The sequence below is a fragment of the Narcine bancroftii genome, chromosome 13 (genome assembly GCF_036971445.1).
Source record: "Narcine bancroftii isolate sNarBan1 chromosome 13, sNarBan1.hap1, whole genome shotgun sequence".
In the NCBI taxonomy this organism is placed as follows: domain Eukaryota; kingdom Metazoa; phylum Chordata; class Chondrichthyes; order Torpediniformes; family Narcinidae; genus Narcine; species Narcine bancroftii.
Window position 1 is genome coordinate 35,845,933 of NC_091481.1, and position 14,719 is coordinate 35,860,651.

Here is a 14,719-nt window from a genome sequence, read left to right on the forward strand (position 1 = left end):
AACTTTCTAAAACCCAATTTTTATTTCTTACATTGTGAATTTCCTTTTAATATGCAACAAAGTCAAAATCGACAACATATTAACATGCTTCAACAGATCACAGGGCCAAATAAATACATGGGTAAACGCAGAGGAAGAAATCAATGCATCATCCTCTGTAATGGCCAATCAACTCTAAAAAGCAAGTTACAGGCAGATTGTCAGCATTAATAAAATAGCTGTCCTGGAGCACTTCATAAGTGGTCTGTCATGAGTAGCATTGTTTTTGCATGCAAGATCTGAAGATGGACTCTGAATTGATAAAACACGATCTTTAAGATATTTCTATTAATGAACAGGAAACAAAGTCTAAAATTTTGTTTTACTTTAAATTGTATTGATCTCAGCAGAAAGATTAACACAGTACAACAGCCAAATGGAACAAAAAGTTTTACTAAAACAAAGTTTACAGGGATCGTTTCTCCCCCCCCAAATCTTCACACACCAACCCCTCCCTCCCTCATTCCCCATCAAGATAAGCTTTACAATCACAAACCCCTTCAGGATCTACATTTGTGTAACAATAATAATGTATTTTCCTTTCTCCTTACAGGCTGAATGAACTAAATCAGCTACGATGCTTAATCTACTGCACCTAGAAAAAAGTTATAGACTTGGCAAAGGGCATGATCTACTGTGTGTGAGTTAGCTGCTTTCAAAAATGCTTGTAGCATCACAAAAATAAAAACTTACAATAAAGCAGCTAACTAAGCCGATTTTCATTCACAGTGCTAAGAAAAGAAAAATTGCTGTCTAAGTGGCCCACTGCTTTTAAATTAACTGGAGAGGAATAGTAAAAGCGAAGTGGTACAGACTCTGCTCATGCTATAATGGTGAATCTGAACATGACAAATAGTCTCTAATATGCATCTAAACACGAGAATTTTATTTGTCTGGGTTTATTCTGCAGTTGTCTAAGACTGTTCTTTGAATGCAAGGAAAGATCTTGGCAGAGTTAGAAGAACCACAAGGAGTATTCAACTTCATCTGGAATTGCTGTTCCCACTGGCATATAGCCTAGTCCATGTTCTGGCTGCAAGATAAAAAAAAATATACAGTTTGTTTTAAAAGCAGAAAATTCTCATGGTTGAAAATGTTTCAGCATCCCTACAGAGCTGCACACAAATCTCGGCCTTGAAGAAGCGAAATCTACCAAATATCTAAAACCATGCTCTGCTCTACCATTTGAATTCAGCAAGAGTCCAATTGACAGCACTTCCCTGGGACAGTTGTGTGTACAACACCTGTCTGGGTACATCTGTGTAATCCTCCCAGACACCAGTTGGAACACTTTTTAAAATTTAGACATGACAGCACAGTATCACGAGCCTTCACCGCCCAAATATACCCCAGTGACCAATTAACCTATAAACCAATGGTTCTCAACCTTTTTCTTTCCACCCACATCCCACTTTAAGTAATCCTTATGCCATCGGTGCTCTGTGATTAGTAAGGGATTAAGGTGGTATGTGGGTGCAAAGAAAAAAGTTTGAAACCCACTGCTTTAATCGTACCTCATTGACTCGTTATGTGCAGGGTTTCAGAACTCCAAAGGAAATGGGCCAATGACAATTATCTCATGCAAAATATTTCAGTAACAATCGAGTCTAGAGCAGTGATTCTCAACCTTTCCTTCCCACTCACATCCCACCTGAAGCAATCCCTTACTAATCACAGAGCACCGATGGCATAAGGATTACTTAAAGTGAGATGTGGGTGAAAAGAAAAAAGGTTGAGAACCACTATTATAAACCCTGTACATTTTTGGAAGGTAGGAGGAAGCCTACGCACCCAAACAAAACCCACATACAGGGAAGAAGGTACAAACTCCTCGCAGATAGTGGTGTATTCAAATCCAGGTCACTGGTGCCGTAAGTATTGCGCTAATAGTGATGGCCATTACACTAAAGTGAGTGTGTGCCAATCCTACCTGCACTAAAATGGTAATTAATTTGAAAAACTCAGCAGTACCTTGGCTTAAATATAGGTCAGAGGGAATGGGATGGATGGATCTAAAAAGATCTTCAAATTATTTCACACTTCAATGGCATCTGAAGTTATTTCTTTGAACACAGCCCTAAGTCTGCAGAATTGCCACAGAAAATAAGATGCCAAGGCTTAGGAGCAAAATTCAGGCCATTCAGCCTAACTAAAATATTACTACAATCTCACCAAAACAATTATCCCTGCAGCTCAGCCAAGGGATAATCTGAAGTTGCGTGTCTGACCAAACTTTTAATCCAAACATTTTCCTCAGTTTCTCATCTACTTCTTTGTTGAAAGAATTCAAAAGGCAGTTTATTGATGGAGAGGTTTGAAGCCCCTCATACCATGCAGCAACTTGCAATGGCCTTTTGTGAAATTAATTTGGAAATTTTCCAAAATTATTTTCCCAGTTTGTCCAAGTAGAGGCTAGACCTTCAGTCAGTACCACCTGAGATAACATGTTCATCCTAGACAAGAAAACAGGTGCAGGAATAAGCCAAAGTCCTCAACCATTCAACTATGATCATAGTTGATCCAAGATGGCCTCAACTCTTCTGTGCCAGTTCCCCCAGAACCTACAATCTTTCAAATATTTATCTAACTCCATCCTAAATACACCTAAAGTTTGGAGGCAGATAACTCCAGATTCACCACCAGAGAAGAAATTTCTATGCACCTCAGCTTTAAATGACGAGCTTCTTATTTCCTGGTTCATGACACTCACCCCAACATCTAGAACCATGGAACGCTACAGCATAGAAAAAAAAAGCCATTCAGCCCTTTAGTCAGCGTCAACCTTCATTCTGCTAATCCCAATGACCTGCTCCTATTCTATAACCCTCCAGACCTCTCCCATCTACATATTTATTCAATTTATTTTTAAAACTCAAGATCAAGCCCACATTCACCACATCAGATGGCAGCTCATTCACCACTCTCTGAGGGAAGAACTTCCCCCTAAACTTTTCCCCTTTCAGCTTAAAACTATGACCATCATATTTACCTCCCTCAATCTAAGTGGAAAAAGCTACTCACATCCACTCTGTCTATACCTCTCAATCTTTGTAAACCTCTATCAAATCTCTCCTCATTCTTTGCTCCCAGCAAAGAAGTCCTAACCTATTTAATCTTTCCCTGTAACTCAACTCCAGAAGATCCGTAACATTTTAGTAAATCTTCTCTGCACTCTTTCAATCTTATTGACATCCTTCCTGTAGTTAGGTGACCAGAACTGCACACAATATTCTAAATTTGGCCTCACCAATGTCTTAAACAACTTCAACGTATCATCCCAACTCCTATACTCAATACTTTGATTTATAAAGGCCAAGATGCCAAAAGCTTTCTTTACAACCCAATCCACCTGCAGCACCACCTTCTGGGAATTATGTATCCATATTCCAAGATCTCTCTGCACTCCTCAGTGTCCCACCATTTACTATGTCCTACCTTGGTTTGCCCTTCCAAAATGCAACACTTCACACTTGTCTAATCTATCAAACCACCTTAGGATCTTGTATGGTTGAAGAAGTTCACCATCATTATTCTAAACAAAGAATACAGACCCAAATTGTCCAACGTCTCAAAAGGAAAATCCTCATCCCAGGATTTAGCAAAGTGAATCGTTTTCATTGCTTCCAATGCTATCATTTTTTTTTTTAAAAAGAGGAGGACCAAAACTGCCCAGTGTTCCATGTGTGGCCTCACTAACATCTATAACAAAACCTTCCTACTCTATACTTCCCCACATCTCTCCCTTCCACTCCCCACCATTTTATTCAGGCACCTGTCTACATTCTGCGCATACCTTGATGAAGGGCTCAGGCCCAAAACATTGGTTATGTATCTTGATCTTTACTATGCACTGTTTGATCTGCTGAGTTTCTCCAACATTGTGTGTTTTACTTCCTATTCTTAAAATTCCTTTTGCAATAATGCCAACATTGCATTAGTCTTTAATGACTTGCTGTTAACTTTTGCGATTCAGTGCACTACATCTCCAAACTTTACTCAGTTACTGCCTCTTCATTTACATAACAACCCATCTTTTGTGTCCTCTTATCGCAAAGCATGATGTCACCTTTGCCAAGTTTATACCATCTTGTAGAATTAAGTCCTTCTTTCAAAACTTTATTTATTCGTTCAAAAAACAAATATGACATATACAGCAATTAAACATGAACATGAATGTTTTATCTCTCTCTCTTTATTTATTTATTTTTTAAAAGCAAAGAACACCCCCCTTCAGCCAACTCTCCTAAGGAGAGCCATAAAAAAAGATATTAAAGAAAAAGTTAAATATGCATATTAAAATCTAATCAATATAAATTGAAATGTAAATAATCCGAGTATAACAGCCATTTATTAATAAAAAAAATTATAATTATCATGCAAAACACGTAATTTTTTCCATTATTAAACAATATTTCATCTCATTATGCCATCTAGAATTAAGTCCTCACCACAAACATGTCTTTCCTCCTATTTTTGTGAATTTTTATTGTCTTCTGTCCAAACCAAGGACCAACAAACAATCCCTGGAGAACACACATGAAGTACTGTACACAGAACTGACATACTCATTCAAGGATGTTGATGCATTCCAAGAAGTTCAGAGGAGCACATTATACCAATAGATGGAAGAGAGTCTTTTCTAACTGAACAGCTAGACTTTCTTTTAAAAACAGAGCAAGAAGGAACTGGATAGAAACACAAAGCCCTAAGAGGATTTGACAGGGTGATGCAGACAGGGTGCTCCCTCTTGTGGAAGAAACTGGGTCAGTTAAAAATTTTAAAGACAAAATTCTCTCAGCCGATCACTAGTCATTGAAACTAAAAGACAGCAGAAGCAGAGTCTCTGATCAACTGAGGTAGATGGATACGATAAGCGATGGGGTGCAAGGTTACTGAGGGTAGTTACTCAAGGTAGATGGGAATGTGGTATTCAATTGGGATCTTATTGACAGTAGAGTGGGCTCAAGGAATGAGTGGCCTCCCTGTGTTGAAGTATGAGAGCAGGTCCAGGGAGCACAGTTTGATCAAATTCATTTCAAAAAATCCATGAGACTAATTCCAGGACTCGGGCAGAAACTCTTGATGGGGATTCATTCAGTCTGAGCCTTGGCCAGAGCCAAGAGAGAAATCCTCCAACTCAAAGTACTTCAAACTAAGACAAGCACAGGAACAGAGACTTAGTGGGACCAGATGAGCAGGTGAAGCCTCTCCGTCTTGTGCATCAGAATTCGGACAACATGCACTTAAAAAAAATAGGCAGTACAGATTAATAGATTTCAGGATATTCAAGGAATATTCAGGGATGTGGGGAGAGAGGAATCCGATAGAAGATCAGCCACAACCTTGTACAACAGTCTATGATTTTGTACATTTGTTGGTGTAGATGAATTTGGCCAAGAGCTTGTCCTGGCTCTATGACTTTTTTCCCCCCCAAAATTAGGTTTCCTGTGTGTTAGGCAGTTTTCAATGCATGCCAACACACTTTCTCCAATATTTTCTGCTCAATTTATGCACCAGCCTCTTAGGTAGTACCTTGTTAAAAGCCTTTTGGAAATCTAAATATGCTACAGACTTCACGCTATCATCTCCCAGTCACTCGTTTATTTCTTCTGATTATTGATTGCAGCATCTTGGGAAAAACAAATGTTCAATTAAGTGGCCAACAACTGTCCACTTTCTGTCTTCTTCCCTTTCCTTTTTAAACATTGGTTCCTTTAAATATGTCCATCATGTCCCAGCAATTTGTTTGCCTTTAGCCCAGCAAGTTTCTAATATGATACCCTTTGCGATTGGAATTACAAGATCCTCCCCATTATTTGAAATGGGCCCATTATCTTAGAGATATTTGCAGTGTCCAGACAGTGAACTGATAAAAAAAACATCTGCCATTTCTTTGTTTCCAATTATTATTTCAACAGCCTGGTTCGCTGGAGATGTCACACATACCTTAGCCATCTTCCTCATACATTGCACATGTTCTCTCAAAATAAATACTTTCCCTCATGAGCTTTTTAAGTCAATTGCTGGATCCCAAATACTTCCCAGTCCTCTGGCCTACTACTAGCCCATGCTTCTTTGTATGCCCTACATTTCAATGCAATATTATCACTGACCTACTTTGTAGATGACTGACTCATGCAAGGAGACTTTCCAATCGGGACAAATTCCTGCTGAGCAATTTTCAAGTTTATCATCATCCGATGATACAAGTACAACCTGATGAAACAGCGTTCTCTGGTTTCAAATAGCGGGTCCATGCATGTCTCCATTCATCTACTCAACAGTCTCTTGGTTTATTTGTCCACTCCACCTTAAACAACTCCAGCTTCATGCCTTCTAATTTCCCCTGTTTGAGTTGATGACAATGGTTTGGTTCTGTGGTGTGTCCTCTAACAAGATCTAGAATTGGGGTCATTACTTCCTTGAGGGGGTTTTCCACAAGATCTCTCATTAATCCTTCCTCATTACTCTTAGCCCAATGTAAAATAGCAAATTCCCATATAGTTTTTCTAATAACATATTGCTTTAGGCAGCTATCCCCAATACACTCCACAAATTCTTTGCCAGTTTGATTTGTCCAATCTTCCATGTCAATTTATGTTCCTCGTGTTCCCCATGTTGCTCCATCCTATAATATAGGGTGGAACATTGAATAATCTGGAATATTGAGCACCCAGAGACTGGGTGTAGGGTCACCAACACTGTAATAATTATTGGATCAAACTCTACTGTTCTTAACTGAGCTCTCATCTATATTATTGCAAATGTTACATGCATTCAACTAAGGACCAAATGTCATAAAAAGAAATTCAAATGAGAGAGCAGATTCTCCAATTAGTTTTCTAATTTCTAAACCTTTCTTAACAAATAAAATATCAAATAATATCAGTACCTGTCTCTATGGCTTGGGCTTCGTTGCTTTTCCATTGTTCAGCTACATCATTTGCTAATGGATCATCTGGATTTGGAGCACTTAACAATGCCTGGATTGAAAGCAGTACTGTACGAATCTGCAAAGCTGGGGACCATTTATCTGTGAAACCAAAACATTACAAGCCATAATATTAGTGCATTCATTAAAAATTACCCAAAGATTGTTTTTCTTCAGGAGACAAACAAAACTGTAAATTTGAAAGCAGCCATTACCTTTCAGAATATCTAAACAAATTCTGCCCAGTTTGTCTACATTTGGGTGATATATTTTGGTCATGAAACGAACTTTTGGAGCTGCCATTGGATACTCTTCTGGAAGAAATAGTTCAAGTTTAAAAGTTCCACCCTCAAATGGGGAATCCTGTGGACCAGCTATAACAACATGAAAGTAGCGAGCATTGAATTCATCTGCTTCTGCCTTTATACCAGGCACTGGCTCCGCATGCAGACGTTGGGTTTCCTGAAAATTGAAAAGGACAACCATCAGTAAAATATCCAAATTACACAATTTCACAACTGTACTATATGGGCATCCCATTAGGAGAAATTCCCAAATCATATCCAAACTTGTGAAAGGCACAATTTTGTTTTGCTGCAAATTTACAGCAATTTTTTTTCCCTGTAATTAGTTTTAAACACAAAGTCAATATGCAATCAGTTTCCAAATTATCCAACAAAGAGGCTCTCGGTAATACCGTTTAAGAATATTGATCAGCCTGGCACTTCAATGCAAGTGTGAGGGGTTGATTTTTTTCCCCCATGACCAGAGGCCATTTCTCAGGTGAGATATTTGACCATGGTTCCACAGCTTTGGAGAAAACCAATGGCATTTTGAAGAACTATATTGGGCATTTATTTCATTGTTCCTATGTTTGCTCCCAAATTGGCTTCATGTTGCCTGCAGACAGGGAGCTAGTACATTCTGTCTTTGCCTTTAAGAGGGGACTGGATAAATAGATGCTGGAAAAATAATTGGCATAGCATTAAATTACTATAGGAACTCCAATCCAAATGGCAAATTTGTGGATTCTGCGATTGCATGTGATGAGCCATATCACCCAACTTGTCCCAGGGGGTCTGGCCTCCCTCTCATTCCATCCTGGGGATTTACCATTTGCTCTCTTATTCCTCAGACCTGCCCACTTTTATGCAAAAGGGTTAACCGACATCCCAATAACTGTCTTGTAATAATCTTTTAGAAACATTTAGAAATTTTAGCAACACTTCTATCATTTCCCATATCCTACTATTTTGTGTGCATTTTTCCTGGCTCAATTTTATCATGTATTATGTATCCAGACCCAATCCTTACAAGTGTAAATGGGGTATTTCACAATCTAAGCAAATATACTTTGTTCTTGTTCTCCTTTTCTATCCATTTTGTAGCTAGTTTCCTAATTCAAAACTATCTGCCATGAGCTTAATGTAGAGACAATCTCTAAATGGCATCTACTGTATTACCCCTGCCAACATTTTCCTTTCCTTCTGCAAAACGCCAAGTTATTTAAGAGCTTTGCAGAATACACCCTCACATGAAAATATTTTCCATGTGGATGCTCATTCTTCATCCTCCCCCCCCCCAGAGATGATTCCAATCACTCCCACATCAACACTAATCAGATTGATACAGTCCCTGGGTTTTAGCCCATTTCACCAAATAGAAACAAAAAATCTAGCAACAATTGGCTGCCACATTAATATGAAAGATGCAGAGGCATTGGATAGGGTGAGGAAGAAGTTCACCGGAATGCTATCTGGATAAAACATTAACTACAAGGAGAGGTGTAACAAACAGAAATTGTTTTCTCCAAAGCATTGGAGGTAGCAATCTGACACGTGTACAAAATGAAGGAGTAGTTGATTAGGGCCTTTTGAACCCAGGTGGAAATGACAAATACTAGAAGTCATAGATTTAAGACAAGAGGAGAAAAAAAACCACAAATCTATCCTTTTCTCCTACCAATAAAAAGGAAAGGTGGTTAAGGTAGGATATGGGTCACATCTCTGGGAATGCAATTCAAAATTCCTTCTACATTCATTTCCTTGCATGCCCTCTCTTCTCCAGGCTCAATTCCATTTCCCAGTCTTTATTACATACTTGATTAGTCCTTTGAATATCATCTCGCAAACTTCAGCTTCTGCAAAAGCCTTCAAAAATGTACAGGAGCTATAGGTTAATAGGTGTATTTGGGGAGGCACAGGCTCATGGTCCAGAGGGTATGCTACCATGCCATTTGTCTTCAAAAGAAAAGATCCTATACAGCAATTAAGCCCAAAGTCACTGCTATATTCCACACTAAAACAATTTATATTGTTGATTTCTGCAGAGTTCTCCAGCCATTGAAATATCTTTTCTAATGGACAGATTTTAGATTCAATTCATTTTTCTTTGACAAGTTGTACATCTTTAATCCAGTGACATTGTGACCTGGCCATTGCTGGACCACAGAAAATGCTGGAAAATAGAAATCGATCCCTTAGGGAATGTTTATTAGCACCAGCACCATTTTCTGCTCCTCTTGGTCCCCTGGATGACATCCTGAAGGACTAAAATACAGCCGAATACAAGAAATTAAAAGGACTGTATCACCAAAACACTCGGCTACAGTGTAAACAGATTTTGGCAATTAGCGAAGTTAACAGCTCTGCCCTGGTGGCAGATCCACAAACTAAGGGCATCACCATGGGAGTGCCAGGCCACAGACCACCAGATTAGAGAGGTACAACCTGTAGCATGTTACATGTGACCTTGTGAGACACAATGCCCATACATTGTATCAATTACCCTGGCGTCAAAATTGAAATCTAATCAGACAACTGCTGAACATATCTGTGGCAATTGTCCCAATTATAATGGACTCTTTCTTTGAATATGGGTGATGAGAAATCACTGATAAGGTACCCATCCATTCTCTTTAACAATGCTGTTGTGAAATCAAGTAGAACGGTAAACCATTCCAGCAGTGAAGCTCAGAAAAGCCAGACCAGGAAGGAAAGAGAGTGGAAAAAGTTAACTTTTAAATGTTTCAATTATGAATGTCTAGTTTTTGTTGAGAACCTCTGAATTTATTAACTGTAACTACCTATTTTTAGGGCTTCTGGAATATTGACCCAAGAAAATACCTTTACATTATAATTATTAACTTACAATGTCAATCAATTTGCCCAATAATCTGTTACCACAATAATTTAACATTTGTGGAGTAAGTACATGCTCAACCTTTGGTCAAATGATGAATGTAATGAGTGAAAAATCAAGATCTCAGACCTGGCACAGAACTACCTTGATGTAACCAGCCAGACGTTTTCTGCGCTCTACCCTCTCGACTCCATTATTTTCCTTTCCTAATAGATCCTCTTGCCCATGACTTCAGTTAGGATTCATTGCTCACCACTTCAAAACCCAGCAGCTATTCTTCCTACTGATTGAAAAGGGATTCAAAAACTCAATGTGCCTTTCTCATTCCAACTTTTGAGCTTGTTGGATTTATACATTTCTTCCAATTCCCTGTCACTCTTTTGTGATTTGTACGAGGTGGGTGAAAAAAACCCTTGCCTTTTCTTTCTCAGTAGTTGATTCTGATCTAATAAGTTTTACTCCTGTTTGTTTCTTCCAACTCTGAGCACATATTTACTAAGGCTTGTATTAACTTCTTAGGTGGTACTCCTCCGATTCACTTCCTGTTTCCTTGCTCCCTTCAATATATTTGCCCTCAAAATTAAATACAAAAATTTGAATTTTTAAATGAGCAGACTTCCATAAGCAGTGATATTGCCCGTCATTTGTTATTTTATTCAAAACATTATTTTGAGACTATTCATCTTGAAAGGAACATTTTTTTTTAAAAAGCAATGCAGTTTTTCCCCTCAGATGTCCCAAGTGCTCTGTCAAAATGAGCACGGTATAGGCTTCACAAGTCGCTGTACTGTAGAAATCCATCCTTTGCAAGGCTAAATCTAGCTGTGACCTTCATAGCAACATTTGAAAGGAAAACAATCTAGTTCAAGGTGCGACTTCATTGCTCAACCTTCAAATGGAATAATGGCAGTTATAACATTGCACATTACAATTCACCTGGAGATGAACAATCAATATTTCTCCTGCTCAAAGACTAGGCAAACAAATTTAAGAAATACAATTATAAATTATAAATCAGTAAGAGCATTTCTTTTTCATACAATCATCTATATTTGGTGGGAACCAGTTATTTTTGGAGAGAAATGATAGCAGCCCACAAGGTTCTCTCAGACCATTCACTATCCAAATACACATAATCATTAAGGATAGCAAACTAGCTTTTATTCTGATTCCAAGTAAGATTTAAAACCATAATTTCTGGATTGTGAACCTGTCTCAGAACTTGCTGGGCTCGCAAAATAAAACTATAAATTTATGGTGTACAAGAATTTCCGTAACCAATCTAAAAAGTGCATCATTGTTAGAATCTTGCATTATAAAAATACTCTTCATTACTTCAGACTTAAACTAAAAAAATCCTTTTATTGGACATATCATTGCTGTAGCACAACTGGGCATATGGAGATGAAAGGTCACTGGAATTTTTCATAATACACCGTACATCCCACCCCATATGCTGATAGCCAACAAACAGCATAGAAGCTGTTACTAGGCTACAGTCCATGAAGCTTCAGAGTTCTGGTACCCCTTAACTTTTATTTCAAGCTACTTTGCATCCAATGCATTCCTGGTTGCCAATTCTTCCCCAATATCGCTTTCTTTTACAACTACTCCTTCCCAAATGCACTGTTCTTACTATAACAATATCATTCAAAATTTCATATTTTAGTATTTTAATTAGATCTTCATCAAATATGGCTATTTCATCCATATTACTTTCAATCATGGTTTTTAGACTGCAATGTTGGGAAAATTGCAGAAAAATATTAACATATGCAACAGTCCCAGTGGTTGGACGTACAGTAAATGTTTGACAACAATTTTTTCTGCAATTTATACTGCAGATGTCCTCCAAAAAGTAGTAGGGGTCCTGCAGGATAAATTGTGGTGCAGGAATTGACACAAAATTCCTCCACATTCCTCTTTAGACTGCCCTTATAGCAGTAAAATTCCTCAATTGTGCTGTTACATGCCTGCAGCCTAAATAACAAATTTAACACTACTGTATTAAATTCCTGCAATTCATATCAGCTTATTCATCCTTTACACGAGGCATAGACAGTGTTAGTAACTAAGCCATATGCAAAATAGGAACAAAAAATATTAGAGCTGACAACTCAAAAGACATCAACCCAAAATATTAACTCCATTTTTCTCTCTTTGGATGGCGCTTCAGCTGTTGAGCACTAAAGTTTTTATTCCAGATTCCCATCATAGATTCTTCTCCTTTTTGATTCACTTCACCCATTGTGCTGGGGCCAAGGACAAATAACTCCAAATGTAAAATAAAACTTAACCATTAGTTATAGGTTGAAAGTTTTATTTTGCCATCCTGGTTATTTTAGTCTTTGGTGGGGAAGTAGTTCTTAACCACCCTTTGGTTCTGTCCACCCCTCCTGCTTTTCCAATTCTCATGCAAGTCTTCAACTTGTAATGTTAACTGCTTCATTCCCGATTAACACTGCCTATTCGAGCAAGGCAAATGGTATATCGCAGAGAACTTCTTTTAATTGCATCCTTGGCCCTCCAAATCAAACATTTGATTACATAAACATCTATGCTTTCAAAAATAAATTACTCTGGCTGTGCCAGGAGACTGGTCCAAATCCCACAGTAAATTGGTGGTGTTGGTGTGATGCAGCTGCCCCAGATGGCTTAATGTCGAGAAGATGAGGCAAAAAGACAGCCATACAGCACTGAAAATGAGACTCAGCAATACACCAGTATAGCAAATGCACACTTTGCTAAAGCTATTGGATGCAAGCTGCTAGCATCCCATCTATCTGCCTTCACTGCTCTCCCCAGTTCAGAGAATTATCTATTGCAATTATCTCAATAGTAATTAGAAACTTTTGTCCTCGACAAATTCTCTAGGCTGGGGAGAGCTTTTTAAATCATTGTAAAATTCTCCAAGAGGAGCAAACAAAGACACAGATTCCAAAACATCCAACACAAGGCAATAGAGACCATTTGATCCAGGTAATGGTCACTGAATAGCTGGTGCCAGTCCCTCACCATTAAACCTTACCCAACATCAGCTCTCACAGCCAGTCCCTTCACCAAGCTGTGGTGGGTGGGTGGGGAGTAAAATTCATTTCAGGAAGTGCACCAGACTCCTGTACCAGCAATGAAGAGGCCAGAGAATCCCAGCAGAGGAGCACTGTCGGCCATACATTCCTTCATACTTAATGCAATAATTACCCCATGATCCTCAGAACACATCCTGTATTCAGGACATGTTCCTGGGATGAGAGGTATATGTATTGAGCAAGGCAACAAGGAAGGAAATATATTCTTGGCTGCGAATAGCAACAAGGAAATTGCAAAGGTTCCAACTATAATCCAGGCTACAGAAGTCAATGTAGTACCATTATTTCAAGGCAAGATAAACCTAGAAATTAAAAAGTTTAAAATTCTTGAATTATTCCACTTTTCCTGCAAAAAGAATTAGGATGATATACTGACATAGATTTCGAATTGGTTATTGAACAGAAATAAAAAGATCCTTCTTGGGTTGGCAGACTGGCTAGTGACGTATCCATCAGTGCTTCAGTTATCAGTTATTAGCTTTAGGAGCAGAGAGTAGGCATAGCTTGCTTCGAAACAGCAGGGGTCAAAAAAATAACATCATTTAAAAAATAAAGTCACATTATTCAAACAAATTTGGGAACCGTACATGGAACACAACAGAGAGGGCCTACCGCGGACCTCCTCCCCCTAAAATGATTGAATGAGAAGAAGACGAAATGACCTGACCCAGTGTGTAAAAGTAGATGATACAATTTTCTTATTTAATTTCATTGTATGAATACATTGTTTAATGGGTTTATTGTATTGTATATTATCTTTGGCTTGGCTTCGCGGACGAAGATTTATGGAGGGGGTAAAAAGTCCACGTCAGCTGCAGGCTCGTTTGTGGCTGACCAGTCCGATGCGGGACAGGCAGACACGATTGCAGCGGTTGCAAGGGAAAATTGGTTGGTTGGGGTTGGGTGTTGGGTTTTTCCTCCTTTGCCTTTTGTCAGTGAGGTGGGCTCTGCGGTCTTCTTCAAAGGAGGCTGCTGCCCGCCAAACTGTGAGGCGCCAAGATGCACGGTTTGAGGCGTTATCAGCCCACTGGCGGTGGTCAATGTGGCAGGCACCAAGAGATTTCTTTAGGCAGTCCTTGTACCTTTTCTTTGGTGCACCTCTGTCACGGTGGCCAGTGGAGAGCTCGCCATATAATACGATCTTGGGAAGGCGATGGTCCTCCATTCTGGAGACGTGACCCATCCAGCGCAGCTGGATCTTCAGCAGCGTGGACTCGATGCTGTCGACCTCTGCCATCTCGAGTACCTCGACGTTAGGGGTGTGAGCGCTCCAATGGATGTTGAGGATGGAGCGGAGACAACGCTGGTGGTTCAATCTTCTTCAGCATGATGCTGAACCAAGCCATGAAAGACCCCAACAATGAAGACGCTGTTTACATCCGGTACCGCACGGATGGCAGTCTCTTCAATCTGAGGCGCCTGCAAGCTCACACCAAGACACAAGAGAAACTTGTCCGTGAACTACTCTTTGCAGATGATGCCGCTTTAGTTGCCCATTCAGAGCCAGCTCTTCAGCGCT

The 14,719-nt window shown here is 39.2% G+C and overlaps 1 protein-coding gene across 2 annotated transcripts in view; it reads right to left on the reverse strand.

Moving 5' to 3' along the window:
- ube2na (ubiquitin-conjugating enzyme E2Na) overlaps positions 1–14,719 on the reverse strand; it is a 39,138-nt gene continuing 24,419 nt past the window's right edge. For both annotated transcript variants that reach the window (XM_069910013.1, XM_069910012.1), the window contains 3 exons: positions 7,186–7,432; positions 6,932–7,072; positions 1–1,072 (listed from right to left, as the gene is read on the reverse strand). In XM_069910013.1, the coding sequence (XP_069766114.1) occupies positions 1,023–1,072; positions 6,932–7,072; positions 7,186–7,432 (438 nt within the window). In that variant the 3' untranslated portion in view covers positions 1–1,022. The remainder of the gene's footprint in view (positions 1,073–6,931; positions 7,073–7,185; positions 7,433–14,719) is intronic.